Here is a 16,331-nt window from a genome sequence, read left to right on the forward strand (position 1 = left end):
TGAAGACCGATGCAAAGAATTCATTTAGTTTCTCCGCAATGGCCTTATTGTCCTTGAGTGCTCCTTTAGCACCTCGATCGTCCAGTGGCCCCACTGGTTGTTTCGCAGACTTCCTGCTTCTGATGTACTTAAAATTTTCTTTGCTATTACTTTTTGAGTCTTTGGCTTTTTCCTAAAGCTTTATTATCAATAAAGTTAATACATTGTAAGAGAGAATTTCAAAAGGTGATTGGGAGTACTAACTTTCAGAACATTTCTCTAGGCACATCAGAGAAATCCATTTGTCTTTTAAAGACAAACAAAAATATGGATACCATGGCTGCTCTCAGATACTTCAGCCTCTAACAATATAGCTTCTGAAAATACTGTTATGCTTGACTAAGGCTGTAGCTCTCCTGTCAACCAAGTGAAAAGCTAAATCACTTTGGTAGCCTGTTGATTCTAATAAAGATTTTTATCATATCTAGTATAGATGTAATAAAAAAAATCAAAGAACCAGTAGAAGTAAAACCAGGAAATATATCTATTTCAAATATGAATCTCTCTCACACCTTTCAGGATTTTATAATTGCCAAGCAACTAATTTGCCTGTTTTGTTCCTCTTTCTGACTGTAGAGTACATTTTATAAGTTATATTCCTTCTTAACTCTTGGACATCTTTAATAGGTGCCTATTCAAGTTCTAGTTTTACAATATTTTTTATAACATGTAATTGTAAGATGGTCAAACTTTAGGAATGCCCTCAGTTGGGTATTAGAAAAGAATGAGAGAGAAAGCTGAGAATTAAATTACTTGTAAAGCTCATCGAACCTAAAAGGACACACACAGGTTCTTTCACAGTGAGAGCTTGGGGGAAAAAAAAGAAAAAAGAAAAAAAGACCAAGTTAAAGGATTTTAATGTATCTTTGCCCTATTGTTTTGTACTCAAGTCTCTCTTTTTTTTTTTTAAAAAAAAGATACACTAACAATGTAAACGGTTTCTTCCCCAGTGTAATGTAGATTGTACAAACAAAAGTTAAAAGGTCTAATTTACTTTTCAGTGTTTATGCTCCTTCCTTTCTTTTTTATAGTCTAGCCATCTTGGCCAGTGAGACTAATTCATTTAATTTTTGCTTACAATCAAAATTTAATTAACTTTTTAGTTTTCATATATTGGGAGGTTGCTGCATTGTTTGAATTATAAATCCTGCAGGTAATATTATTCTTTTTTCAATGAAATTCATTGAAACATTTTCACTGATAGACTTCCTAAACAATTTTTTTTGAAGAGACATTTTCCCAACATATAAAATGAGTTTTGAGGGTAGCTACACATATCTATAGTAAGGGGTGTTCCCATGTCCACACATGACTGATACAAAGACGGAGGACTCATAAGAAAGAAGACTGTCTCGCTACAGCCTCAAGTATTCACTAGCTACTACTTTTCCCTTTTTAAAGTAAAACAAGCCCCCCTCCCTTTTTTTGTAGCAAATCCGTAACTTTCAACGATATATTTGAAGCAGTGCTATTCAGAATTTCACCTAAATCCCGTGAGAGCCAATACTCAATATGTATTAGTGATATAAGCAAAAAATGATGTGTCTTCAAATACCATTGGCAAACAGCAATAGATGTTCACCCCCTACTAATGAAAATGTCAGCACATCCATGCTATAAGGATGAGAAAAATTTCTGAAGTATTGCTTGATGAAAAAAATGTTGGGGGGGCGGGGGGCTAATGCCACTGGTTATTAAGGGCAGCGTAAGTTATTACTCCAAGAATTTTTTTGGTGGATTCATGAAAGGACACTGCTTCAGTGCGCAGAATTTCTAGGGAGGCAATAAACTAACAATAATGAACTTGTAGGAGTATACCACAGGTAATAACTTCACTGTAGAGAAATAATTCATAGAACTCCATGTTGTATTTATTTGTCATATTTTAATTGTAATAATCTGATTTTGTATGAGTGAATGTTTTGAGTTCTTGCTCCTTAATGTATAAGCTGTAAAATAACAGAATCCAGAACACATTGTAGAGAAATTAGCTACTTATTTTTTTTTTTTTTTAATACAGATGTAGTATAGACTGTTTAATTACAGCAGGACAGTGCTTCCAGTTAAATAAAATTTAAAACCTTTATTTCCCCAAATATAAAATTACTAAATTAGTGTCTTGAAAGAACAATAATATGGTAAAAGCTTTAAATCACACCACCATTTAACAGAAAATGATCACCTATTATGTATTCCATTGCTTTGGCAAAAGGGATGATTTTTTTCAAAACAGTGTATAAACCTAACATAGCAAAGATTGTATACATCTTCATATTGCACTTATCTATATACAGGAATAAACAAACTGTATATAGCATATACTTGGAATGAACACAAATATGTCACAATTAAATTTAAAGCAGAAGGCTTGAGAGCTGCTATGGCTATTTAAAAATTGTTTAGAAATGTAATACGTTTATGTACAGAATCTATGGACTGTATTAACAAACAATATGTACAAATCAGTTTACCACTACTTATATTTTAGTGTAACTTGGTGCTTGGTGTTCATTAATACAGACCTTTGGTTGTACTTAATTTTTCCATTTGCTTTAAACTCATATACTTTCAATATGACAACAAGGTATAAAAAGGAGCACAACAATTTGTCAATGGTACAAAACTACTAGTGTCAGTTCCATTAAATTAAAAAAAAAATTAGTGTATCTATCTAGTCCCAAAATAGTTCTTGAACTTAAAATCAATCTGTATGTGCCATACATAAAAAGAACATCTGAATACTATGTATCTGCAAACGTACGTTCTACAACACCTTTTTGTAATGTGCCACTCATTTTAATAATACTTTCTAAGGAAAAAGAGAAATTAATTATCATAAAAGTTCCCAACACAGACCTCTGCAAAGACATTATGAAAACTTTTAATATTGCCAGCAAAATGTAAAAATATATGTTCACCTTTCTATTTATTTTAGAAGTCTACCACCATTATTGTTTATTCCCACCTGTCCTGAAATATAGTGTGCTCAGTGTTTTAGTGTGCTAATTTACATGGCTTGCAGGTGTCCAATATTTAGCTTTAAAGTCATCCTGAGTTTGCAAATAATAAAGCAAATCCATGCATATACGAAGAAAAATTACTTTCCTTTACAAAACACTTATGCAACTGAAGAAGAACTGGGAATCCCATGAACTGCTGTGCTTGTTGGAGTTCCACTTATGGCATTGAAAATGTGTAGTGAATTAGACATAACACTGGTCTTTTCTTCAACAGGAACAATCTTAAGTGAAAAATAAACAGAGCTATAACTTCACCCAAAAACTGATCACAGATACACAAAATCACTTATAAAATAATTCAATAAGCTCAATAAAACAGTGGGGTATTATCAAAATGTACAATTTATCTAGTCTATTTTTAATATTGTCTTCAACGGCATACAATTTTCTCTTTTGTGGTGGTTAACATTATTCCCAGGGACCAATTCTAGTACTGCACTGGGTGCTAAACCTTGCTACAACATCAGATGATACACCTTCCTAATTAAATTATTACACTTTTCTTGCTGGCTGAGTCTCAAACAGCTCCCCTTTCACAAGTTAACAATAGAAATAACTCCTGATGGAAGAAGGAAGCAATCATTAAATCTCACCTAGTTAGGAAAAATGTAGACAAACAGGAGAGTGGGCATTATAAAAACGAAAGTCCATTTATAGACCATTCACTTCTCAGCCAAAACCAAAAAAGTTTACTCTTGACTGTTGTCAGAGAAAGAATTATGGGCAATTTAAACGATAAATATAAAAAATGCTAATACAAAGATTTTGTTAATCATTCAAAACCCTTGCTGTGCTTTGCCACTAGGAGTACTCTTCCACCATTCTCCCTCTGAAACTAGATTCCCTTCTTCCCAAATGGCTGTTTATTTCCATACCAGGAGTGTGGAACAGCATATTCCTCAGGATGGTGCCTATGGACTGACAAAAAAAGGGATCTTACACAGTGAGAAATAGCCACTCTGACTCCACAATATACTTTGGATGTGGGAAAAAGATTAAAGGGACCCAAAGTCTGTTCCTAACTTTGGTCAGTTTTGTGCCATGAAACAAAGTGTTCATCCTGTGTTACAGTGGTAAAAGGAATTACACAAAACTAGACAGAGACCCTGAAATCAGAAACAAAAAATATTACCATTCCATCTGATCATGTTTGCGAACAGCACAGGAGAGAAAGAGATAAGTCTGTTAAGATTCATTTGTATATAAAAAAACCATTGATATAACATTTAAAGTTTCTTGCAATCGTTTAATCACTACACTAATTAGTTAGGGCAGTTGATATTAATTAGCTTTTTCATTGCCTGTAGAACAAAAATTAAACTGCCGAAATATTCCATGAATTTCTGAACTATAGAAATCAGGTACAGTCATATAAAATCTACATTTTTAACCAATTCAAAATTAATTCCAGATAAAAGGTTTCCCGTGAATTATAATTTTTAATGAAAATTTAAATTCTTACACTGTAATTTTATTTCTCAGTTCTGACCTTCAAATGTTGAAATTTAATTTAAAACTTGTAAAGTGACTCATTTCATTTTTGATTACCATTTAACTGAATTAGAACATTTTCTAATGTATCGTATCTGTATAATAAGAACATACTGGCATATTATGACAGTAGTGCGCATTACTGCAGTCTTACAGTAGATCATGTATCAGGTTTTACAATTAAAAAAAAAAGAAAAAGTATGTAAGGGAATCAATTGTGTCCTCATGCCCCAGGCCTGTTCCTCAAACATCTATTCCTAATGTCCTGCACTCATTTCAAATCAATTTTTTCATATTTCTGCTTAACGTCTCGATAATCCCTCCTCCCTCTCATGTTGTTAAAATGCTACTATCTTTCTAGACTTTTAACTGCAGTTTTATTTTAGATTCTTCAATCTCCTCCATCCTCTTGACCACATCAAGTTCTCATTATATCCTATTATTTCTTCCTATGTAATATTAACATACAGCCTTTCCCTCCTTATTGCCATTGTTAAAGAATTTGTGCACGTCTTTGCCATTTTCCCTCTTATTACTGCAATGCTCTTTTCTGTGGCCTCCCGCTGCTCACATATACCTCCTTTATCTTATTCAAAATATGCTGCTGCTCAGTCAACACCAGTCATTACAGCCATATTATCCCTATTTTTGAACTCCTCCACTGGATTCCTGCCTTTTACCACATCAGGTTCAAATATTATTAGTCAAACTGTCCCATTTTTTCATCCACCAAGCACAATATCATTTCTTCTAAACCCACTTCTTACAAGGATCTTTCCTATATAGTCTTCGTCATCTGCAGTGTTATCCCAAGTCTTTTCTGCCTTCAACTATACGCTCTTTGCAGCCGGGAAAAATTTTCACTCTAGATCTGGTGAAAGGTCATATACATTTATGCCAATTTGTAAATACTATTTTTATATCTGATTAAGAGAGCGTGCACATATGCAATTTTTTGTAGAATAAATGTGTTTTCTATGCCCACATTATGCTCTGTGACACTGCAAGTCATGTGTATAGTAAAAAAGAGAAAGAGAACTATGGAGAAGATGTGTGTGAGAACAGTCTTATATAGCACTTGCTATACTCCAAGCTTCACGATAACATTTATGACGTTAACTAAAGACAATTAAGAAATAAAATTTTACAAGGTGATACACTGATGTAACTTGCAGTTCTATGCATTTAAAATCCCACTTCTCTACAAGAACAAGAACTCAATGAATCTTATTAAATGGCATTCACTCTACAGAGCAGAAAACCCTTTGTAGGGAGAGATGACATTGTGAACAAGACTGTAAGGTGCCAATCATAAAATGAAATGAGTACAAAATGATTTATGGACAGATAAATTCTATAATTAATATACCTAAGAAAATCATAGTTCACACTTACACAAAATATTTACTGCATATAACATTGTCAGAATGAATGTTAGTTCAGAAGAAAATTTTATATTTAAGTATTATACATAATTATACTCTGTATGCTTAGGTTTCTTGAAGAAAAAAAATCTTACTATTTAAGCATTTTTTATTGTAAAGAAATTTTGGCTGAAGTCAACAAAAAATTCCTCTCTCAGCATTAAAAACTCAAGTCTTAAGCCACCTCCTCTCTATTAAATTATTACTCTGTGACAATTAAAATGGGATCATTTCAGTAAACCTTATGTAGGGTAATGACCACTTACAGTAACTTTTGTACTTAGCTCCATGTAGCCTATTCACTGTCAGTCAATTTTAAAAGATAATTTGAGTTTTTGTTGTATCCTTGTTGATTATTAATGATTTTTTAAAAAAAAATTATTTGCATTTGCAGTAAATGTGTGAGAGCATTTACAAATATGATAAATTATTGACAAAATTAGAGAAAACCATGTTTTGACCACAGGACACTAGGAGAGTTCCGATGCAAGAGAAGAACACTGAAAACAAAATTATTGAATATTTTTCCTGTAGGTAACTAATTGTGCATATTATAATAGCATGGTCAACTATATCCTGGATGGTATTAAATATAATATTTAGGATTCAGTACATACTTGTTCATGCATTATTTCAGAAAGTTCTTTTGCCATTTCTCTGTAGTTAGCCTTCATTTCTTCTTGATATTCTAACTGATCTTCCTTTATAAGTCGTTCATTTATACCCAATGCTAGACCACAAGCCTCAACAAATTGTCTGAAGTTGTATAAAAAATAGAAAAGAAAAAAAAGACATTACATTTATGCAAAATCCAGGAGAAACGTCAAATGCTACTTGTTAATTTTAGAATACCTTGTTAGCGTGGCAAGGACATTGGTAACGTTAAAGTAAATGACTAAAACAAAACCTGCTTAAAACCTGTCTTTAAAAAGTTATTCCGTGTACATTCAGACAGTTTACCTGAAAACTTCCTTCAGTAATTTCACTTTATTGTCTGGATACTTTTTGGTATTTGTGTCATCTAAGAAAGCTCTTGCATATGCTAATGGACCAGCATTAACCTAAAACAAGAAAAAAGAATTTGAAATAAAGTTGATTTGCTATATTACCATATTGTTCCAACTAAAGCATTTATATATATTTATACATACACACATATATAGTGAAATAAGTTGGTTGGCTAGGTTGGTTTGTTCTTCTTAAGTGAATTTATTGTTTGTTGCAAGTACTGAACAGATCAAATAGGAAGCAAAACTCCCCTGTTTATTAAACAGGTACAACACATCAATATATTTCCCCATGCTGCCACCTCAATGTGATGCATCCTGACTTAGAAGGACCATTTGAAGGGTGGCAGCAAAATACAATCTCTGGTAAGACTGCCAACAAATAGGAAATTTGTCTTCCTTACTATGGTAGGCAGATAGCGAGCTCACACTGATCTGCTTATTTATCTCCATTATTAAAAAACAACCTAAACTATCTAAAATTGTGCACACAGCTTCCCTCTGCAAAAACGGTTACCCCATTCACTCTCTCCACTTTACCCACCTGCTGAGCCTCATCTTAAAGCCTAAAATTGTAAACTCTTTGGGGAAGGCCTGTACAGTTCAAGACGTGGCTAGCACTTCCAGACAGTAATATAATATAAATAAATATACAGTAACAATAAATCTCTTTTCTTAGAGACAGCATGCTTGACAGTCCTTTACCAATGAATGGATCCTTCACATGCTAGAATTGAGTCAATGAGAACTGAGAGACACCAGGGACTCTCAAAGACTGGTCACATAGCTTCACTAAAAATATGAAAAATGCTAGAGCAATAGTTAAGCTCACAGGATCAGGTAGTCCAGATTGGGAAGTCAAGAAATAAGACCTGGGATAGGAGATCACCACCACTGGGGAGAGAGATTGGTGACCTCTGCTATAGCTCCACTAGGCCTGAGTACCACAATCTTCTTGGCTAATTTGGGGAGTGGTGATGATATTATTTCTTCTACTAGTTCAGACAGTAGGAAGAATAGTTCAGAAAAGCAGGTGGTAAGAGGGTTATGGGCTTGTACATAAACCCATTAGGCCATCTATGAGCCATATTCTCTTCCCAAGATCGCTGATCTGCTTCTTCAGGGCACAAATACCTAGTTACAACAGACTGGATGTAAACAACATTTCTGGGGATGGCCTACCTTCCGGGATATCAGTTGAACACTTCCTGATTCAGATACCATTTTGAATTTATCTGCCAACAGTTTGGTTCAGATGAATAGTGCCTGCCCTGGTCATTGTACTGTCTGGTTGAACCAGCGCATGCTACTATCGCAGGTGGATTAGCAGAAGCTAGCTGATTAGATGAAGCTAGCCTCATCATTTCTATCCCTACAAATTTGATGCTTTGGAGACTCTTTGACCTTGGCCATGTTCCCTGCTTATTGCAGTCTTTCAGGGGTACTTCCTATCCTAAAATCTGTCATCTGTGGTCAGGATTTTGTGTCCGAATCCTACTGTCTTGTGGGCTTCTATTTCCACTACCAGATGAGGACACTTCATGTTGGGAATGGTTTTCAACCTTTATTATTTATTAGTAAATATTTATAACACCACATAAAGGCCCCATTGGATGGGTGCTGTACAAATATGGATAAGAGATAATCCCCACTCTGGAGACCTTACATTCTAAAAGAATACCCCATCCTTCATGAGACAGGCTCTGTTGCTTTTAGGAGCTGCAGTATCTTTTTGCATTGCGTGGCATTTCTCACCCTCTCTCAAGGCTGGATGAAGTATAAAAGGAAGGGGAGGAATCATAGAATCATAGAATATCAGGGTTGGAAGGGACTTCAGGAGGGCATCTAGTCCAACCCCCTGCTCAAAGCAGGACCAATCCCCAATTAAATCATCCCAGCCAGGGCTTTGTCAAGCCTGACCTTAAAAACGTCTAAGGAAGGAAATTCTACCACCTCCCTAGGTAACGCATTCCAGTGTTTCACCACCCTCCTAGTGAAAAAGTTTTTCCTAATATCCAACCTAAACCTCCCCCACTGCAACTCGAGACCATTACTCCTTGTCCTGTCCTCTTCTACCACTGAGAATAGTCTAGAACCATCCTCTCTGGAACCACCTCTCAGGTAGTTGAAAGCAGCTATCAAATCCCCACTCATTCTTCTCTTCTGCAGACTAAACAATCCCAGTTCTCTCAGCCTCTCCTCATAACTCATGTGTTCCAGACCCCTAATCATTTTTGTTGCCCGTCGCTGGACTCTCTTCAATTTATCCACATCCTTCTTGTAGTGTGGGGCCCAAAACTGGACACAGTACTCCAGGTGAGGCCTCACCAATGTCCAGTAGAGGGGGACGAATAGAGGAGAATGGAACTTCAGACAGTATGAGTTATTGGGGTCTCCCAGACCCCTGCCTAAGGCTGACCAAAATCGTGTGTCTAAGAAGTGAAGTATCCATAATCGTAGACTTATTTCTGGGCAGAGGCACGCTCATTTGCAGTCTCACTAATGACTTGGACTGGAAGGAGGGTCTGGATCGACTTTTTGATCCAGGTTTCTTCATGATGCTCTGTTACCAGGAATCACTCTCTTTAATCTTTGTTGTGAGTAGGAATGAAAGGAAGTTCTGCCCTCACAGGGGAAGGAAACTCTTTGGCTTGTCTGTATTATTGTTTATTACCATTTCAAGCTTTTCCCTCAAATGAGAGTCTGCCAGAAAATTCTGAGGCACAGAGAATTTGCTTAGAGTAATTATCCTCTATCCAGAGTTGGAGCCAAAGTTGGTGTTCAGCTACAGAGTTTGTGGCTATGGCCCTCGCTGCCAGCCTCACAGAGTCCATGGATATGTCCATTCTGAAACAGCCAACGATTATTTTCTTTAGCAATGAAACTCATTGCGGTTTTGGGGGTGAGGCCTTTGACACCATGTCCCTTGCGAAAAGTAGTTGCCAGAGTAGTTCTGATGATTAATAACAAAGCTTTAAAGTCACTTCTCAGGGTGGCTCAGGTGTGAGGCTTTAGGAAAGAATTAAACTTTTGCAAGAATTCTCACATTCTTAGCCACAGATGCATTAATCTTAGGGAGAACGTGTTCTTGCCTAAAGAATTCTTCAAAGAAGGGTGTATGGAGATGGAAAATTCTGTCTTATTTGTTGACGGAAGATACCTGCTTTTGGACTTTGCTTGCTCATCCTCTCTTTCTGGATGAATACTGATGGTGTCCACCACCTTCTTCTCCAAGGCCCCAAACACACCTGGGAGAAAAGACTCTCTCCTGCTCGTATGGCTTGAGGTTATCATGATCTAAAGCTGAGAGTTCCTCTTCTTTAGAGGATAAGCTAAAGTTCAGGATTCTTAGCTTTTTCTTCTTTTCTGGCCTTTTATACATTTTTAGGTTTCTATTTTTTTTTTTGAGGGAGGGCTTTTGTCACTGTCTAGGGATCAAAACCATTTTCTAGACGGTGTGCCCTTTTGAGTCTTAAATGGTTGCCAAGCTGCTCTTGGGGAAGTTTTTGAGAAGGGGCCCCTGTGTACTATCTTTCAGTTCTTGTAGGGAAAGGACCCAATGGTTTCTTGCTACGTAGACAACTCATTTCACACAAGCCAAACAGCTGTCACAAGACAATTTTGTTCACTGTTATTAATTACTTTGATTAGAGTCATGCCTCATATTCAATACTTCCAACAACTCCAAGTTCTTCAGCTATTCATTCTATTTATCTCTATGCTTATTTGATTTTGTAAAACATAGTGAGTGCATCATGAAATGAGCTGTACTGCATATTGTCCCTGTACAAGGTAATTGTTGATGGACTCATCTTTGCTGAAGCTTAAATTTTTTAAACTGTGAGGACATAGCTACTTTTTCTATGGTAGTGTTTGAAAGCTACTTCATCATCGTCATTGCTCGCCACGTAGAAAAAGAGATGGTCACACTGAACAGATCACCAGTCTTAGTTTTTTAAGTAAAAATTTGTAATTTAGTTCATTTTGAAGCCCCTGATAATTTTTCCCTTTAGTTTTTTGCATATAGAATCTCTGATACCACCCTCAGGTAGTTTCCTATGTCAACAACAGAGGGGAAGGCTAGCAGTGACTGCACTGCGATCCACAGAGACTACCGCTACTTCCAATGGCATCTTGTGTATGTGTGTGTTGCACACTGGTTGGAGGCATCTTTTTTAACATTGTTTTACAACCTATCACAATTCTGAAATGGTCACATAATTATAAATAAAACAAAGAAATAAAAGGTTTAATAGCTAACGGAAAACCCATTTTAGAGATGGGCTGTCACCCTCAATAGCGATGATGGTACAAATGAGTGGCTTTGATACAGAGTGCGTGTGTGTGTATAACTCATGCACACAAAAGCTACATTAAAAGCACCTCATTTAGGTTGTAAAGACAAGCACTCAAAAGTCAGAAAGTGCTAGATTTATGGTTGTCCGGGCAACCTTAATTCTGCCCCTCTGTGCATCCACTGTGTCCACTAAATGAGGCTGAGGTCCTATGTCATAGAACAGCATGCCTGGGAAGTGCTAACCAACCTATATACTGCTTGCTACCAGCTCCCCCGATATAATCTCTCTCACACACACAATTTTTTCTCTTATAAATATTCTCTCAACCCATGTTCTATTTTTTTAAACTTTATGTTCATTATCTGCTCCAATTTTCACTCTTTTCCCCTCCCTGTTCTGACACTTTTTGGGGTTCTTTTTTCAAAAAGCATCCGACTGCAATTCAAACCTAACAACGATTAAGTCTGAACAGAACATTTAAACTCAACATGAGAGTAGGTTTGAAATCAAGCAAAATAAATTAATTCATCCCTGTTATTTGAGAAGCTAGTGTTATATTCCTTTTCCAGCCTCTCACCCTGGAACCAAAAGGAACTAAGACCTGGTCTACACTAGAGGGGGGCATCGATCTAAGTTACGCAACTTCAGCTATGTGAATAACATAGCTGAAGTCGATGTACTTAGATCTACTTATCGCAGTGTCTTCACTGTGGTAGGTTGACTGCTGACGCTCCTCCGTTGACTCCGCCTGCGCCTCTCGCTCTGGTGGAGAACCAGAGTCGACGGGAGAGCGCTTGGCAGTCAATTTATCGTGTCTTCACTAGACGCGATAAATCAGCCCCTGCTGGATCTATCGCTCCATATGTAAGTGTATACATGACCTGAGACAGTCATACAAGTCAGTCACATAGCTCTGAGTCCTTTGTTTAATTGTCAAAAGCTGTTACGGTTTGTTATGAAAAATAATCTAGGACAATGAATGATACATATCATTTCTTACATGAAACATTCAATAATTTCACATAAAAATAGACACTTTGTAAAGATAAAAATGCTGAAAGTTCATTTATCATATTTCGTTGGGGAAAGCAATACATGAGATCTGGTGCACAGGTAGGTATCTTACCTGAACACTGACACTTCCCTGTAGCTTTAGCTGCAGTTTGATCATATCTACTTCAGTTGAAGAACAAAGCTGCCTGAGCTCTGCAACCTTCTTACTCATTTCATCAATGGCTACTTCAATTGGGTTTAGATCTGTATGGTGCTGATACATTACAGGAATGCGCTTTTTCACATAGGGGAAACAATGTATAGCTAGAATAAAAACAGATTAAGTAATCTATTTCTGATTATATTAAGCTAATTTTAAACAGTTTATATGTTGGTAGAGTTTTACAAAATTCTTCAAAAAAGTTTATTAAGCTAGTGATGCTTTTTATTGCTACAACCATACAGCAAACGATCTCTTGTTACATGATACACAAAAATGCTGTCAAATTCGTAAAGTAAACAAACTGAAAAACACCACAAACATTTATTTTCCAATATCTTTCAGTTATACTAGCCTTCAGTATTGCTTGGCAATAGTATAAAAAAAGTTCAGAGTTTCCTTTTGAAGCATTTTAGTTAATAAATAAATATATTCCAAATAAGACTATTAAAACATTTTGGGTTGGATTTTCAGAAGTGCCTAGATCGGGGTGGGCAAACTATGGACTGGGGGCTGCATCCGGCTCTCCAGACGTTTTAATCCAGCCCTCGACCTCCAGCCGGGGAGCGGGGTTGGGGGCTTGCCCCGCTCTGCACGGCTTCCAGAAGCAGTGGCATGTCCCCCCTCCGGCTCCTACGCATAGGGGCAGCCAAGGGGCTCCGCACACTGCCCCTGCAGCTCCCATTGGCCACGCCTGGCTGCATCTCTGCATAGGAGCTGGAGGGGGAAACTTGCTGCTGCATCTGGGAGTGCTTGAGATAAGTGCCACCCAGAGCCTGCACCCCGACCTCCTCCTGCACTTCAACACCCTCATGGCCCCTGAACCCCTTGGTCCCAGCCCTGAGCACCCTCCTGCACCCCAAACCCCTCATCCACAGCTGCACCCAAAGCCAGAGCCCTCACCCCCTTCTGCACCTCAACCCCCAATTTTGTGAGCATTCATGGCCCGCCATACAATTTCCATACCCAGATGTGGCCCTCCGGCTAAAAAGTTTGCTCACCCTTGCCTAGATTAATGTGATTCTGTTACTACTGAAATCAAGTGTTAGCCAACTCTGAATTTCCTTGTTTTTGTGGATTATCAAATTCTTAACATTTCTTAAATCAGCCTTTTCCAAACTTTTCAGAGCTGTCCCCCACCCTCTTTTCAGGAAAATGAAGGCAATCACTCCCTCCCTTCCTGCCCTTCAACTCCACCATATGGTGCTGAATATTTACACATTCCAGCGGATGCACCTCATACTTCAGGACCAAACTTTATTAAATGACCAAAGTCTACAACATAGTAACCTATGAATGACAAGTAAATATGTAGTAGTACTTTTTAAAAGTACTGTTTGTTCTAATCCTAATGGAAACTGTATGTATGAGTCAGTATGTAAAATAATCAGGCTGTGATGTTGACATAAGTGAACTAATTTATTGCAGCTCAGAAGCAATAAAGAAATCATGTGCTTAAATTGAACTTCTTTTACAAAGGAAGTTCATAATTGTTTTTTTAAATTAGATACTTTAATTGCTTTAGAGAATTATAAAAATGTAATAATTTGTAACTATACAATAAGATGCCACTTTCCACCAAAGAATGTGTTACAAAACAGGATTATAAATTAAACTCATTAAACTTCTTAGCCAAACTTAATTATAATTTTCCTTTAAATGACAGACTTTCCTAGTGGAAAATTAATACTACTATACCATAACCAATTTCAGGTACTGCTCTGGAGAATGAAATCCCTCAGGATAGTGGTGTACCAATATGTGTATTATTTTTTAAAACTGTGTATTCAATAGATGTACCCACTGTAGCTATGATACAAGGTTATAATATTTGCTAACTAATAACTGTCAAGGACTTGAGTCATAGTAGTGTTGTGTAACATTTCCTTGTAATTTTCCTCATAATTCAAAGGGGGCAGGGAGAATGTGAACCAAGTTCTGTTTACCACTGTGTTAGTTAATGTGGTATAACACAATACATTTTCCAGTATAGACAAGTCTCAAAGTAGTCCTCAAGTTAAAACAGGGAAGACCAGATATGTGATTTCTGGCTTTACTAAGATAAAAACTGAGTAGGAAAAAAGGCACAAATTCAATTAAAAAAAATGCTTTGGAGGGCTCACCTTCGAAGAGTCAGCGTAAGTTTTCCAGGTCAAAGGTCTTTGAGTCAGCCTTCCTGGCACTCTTAGCTTCGACACCAACGTTTCTGGCCTACCAAATGTCAGAGATGACGAGGAGCCCCTTGATGTTGACCCTGTGGACTCAGCACTGGCCTTAGCCATGAGAGTGGTGCTGAGGAGCCCTTTGATTGTGGCCTTTCCATGCTTCTCAAGGTCTGACAAATGGCATTAACCACCTCTTCTAACAGCTGGAGTTTGAGGCAACCTTCCTACTCCCTTTGAATTCATGGTGATAGCAATGGCCTGTATATTTAATCTGCACAGTAACCCTCATCGAGGCAACATAATAGTCATCAGTAACAGTATTGCATCTTTTGATTTGATTTGAAAGCTTAAAGATGGTGTTTTTATTGGGATCAGCCATGGTACCAACTGGAGATGGAGACTCGGAAAAAAGAAGAATTAAGACCCAAATCCTGTGAGCTAACCATGGTGTATAATCAACATAGAAACGGAGAATGAAGGATTATGTAAATGGGATCCAACACCAGTAGGGTCACAATGCTGCAGAACTAAAACAATCTAACTAAAAAGCTAAAAGCAAAAAAACCATAATAGGATAGAGTAAGGGTACTGACAGATGAAAGCATCGAGGACACTGGTAGATTCTTACTTGCTGCTCCTTTGGGCGTTAACTAGAACAAAACAACAGTTGGGAAAGACTTCCCCTTTATATCTTCCAGCTTAAGATGCGGCAGTAAGAGGGTTCAGGCAGACCCACTGGAATGCTAACAGTGGACATTGTGCAAGCACACAGGCAACCCTAGGAGGAGAATCAGTTCTCAAGCTACACAAGTGTAGTTACGAGAACTGGCTGGGAAAAGAATGTAAAAATATTGAAATTTTGGGATTTTTTTTTTTAATCCTGAATCAGGATGAAAATCCAAAACTTTCAATTTTCTCATGGAACTGCAAGCCCACAATAATTTGTTAATCCAAAATGAAATATGCTCCCTGGTGTCCAATGGAGCTTCAAGTCCTGGAAGCGTGGGCAGCCGGAGATCTGGGAACCCAGGCTGCCAAGGAGGCAGGTAGGAGACCAGGCAAGTTTCTGATGGAACCTACCTGGTTTCTGTCAAAAGTTTCAAAGAAATTGATATGTTCGTGTAGAATGTCTTGATTTCAGAGAACTGGAATTTTCCAAGGGAAAAATGTTCCATTGGAAAGATCTCCAGACTGCTCAAGCAGCAAGTCTAACCCTAAGCAATATTTTTGGATGGGAAATGAAAAATACTTAAAAAACAACATAGGATTTTTAGGCAAGTGGACTGAAAATACCCAAACTGTAAAACAACAAGGACATTTGGGTTAATGCTCCTACTTTAGATCAAAGCCTAGCAAGAAGTTTAATTACTATAAATGGTCAGGTTTACATTTTATCCAAAAGATAATACTTAACACTTCACACTTCTATAGTACCTTCCATATAAAGAACACAAAGTATTTTGAAGGCACTAGTGAATTAAGGCACTTACATCTACACCCATAAGAGATAGAGAAGTTTATTATGTTCATTTTAAAGATAACAATGGGAAAGTTAAGACAAACTAATGAATGACTCACCCAAGATCATACTGAAAGTTCATGACAGAACAAACCAACTGAACTCAATCCTAAACCACAGCCAGATTATCAGCTCTTCCAGTAACAGATATCTCT

At 37.2% G+C, this 16,331-nt stretch overlaps 1 protein-coding gene across 22 annotated transcripts in view; it reads right to left on the minus strand.

Moving 5' to 3' along the window:
- Window positions 1–1,927: 1,927 nt before the first annotated feature.
- The window catches only part of DOCK9 (dedicator of cytokinesis 9), a 336,209-nt gene continuing 321,805 nt past the window's right edge, over window positions 1,928–16,331 (minus strand). For 20 of the 22 annotated variants that reach the window (XM_073348476.1, XM_073348510.1, XM_073348458.1 and 17 more), the window contains 4 exons: window positions 12,406–12,596; window positions 6,935–7,035; window positions 6,592–6,730; window positions 1,928–3,280 (listed from right to left, as the gene is read on the minus strand). In XM_073348476.1, coding sequence (XP_073204577.1) covers window positions 3,158–3,280; window positions 6,592–6,730; window positions 6,935–7,035; window positions 12,406–12,596 — 554 coding nt within the window. In that variant the 3' untranslated portion in view covers window positions 1,928–3,157. Of the gene's footprint in view, window positions 3,281–3,652; window positions 3,978–6,591; window positions 6,731–6,934; window positions 7,036–12,405; window positions 12,597–16,331 lie in introns of all 22 variants that reach the window. The other 2 variants (XM_073348386.1, XR_012159418.1) reach the window with 2 other exon arrangements.

Source organism: Lepidochelys kempii, chromosome 1 (genome assembly GCF_965140265.1).
Source record: "Lepidochelys kempii isolate rLepKem1 chromosome 1, rLepKem1.hap2, whole genome shotgun sequence".
Classification (NCBI taxonomy): domain Eukaryota; kingdom Metazoa; phylum Chordata; order Testudines; family Cheloniidae; genus Lepidochelys; species Lepidochelys kempii.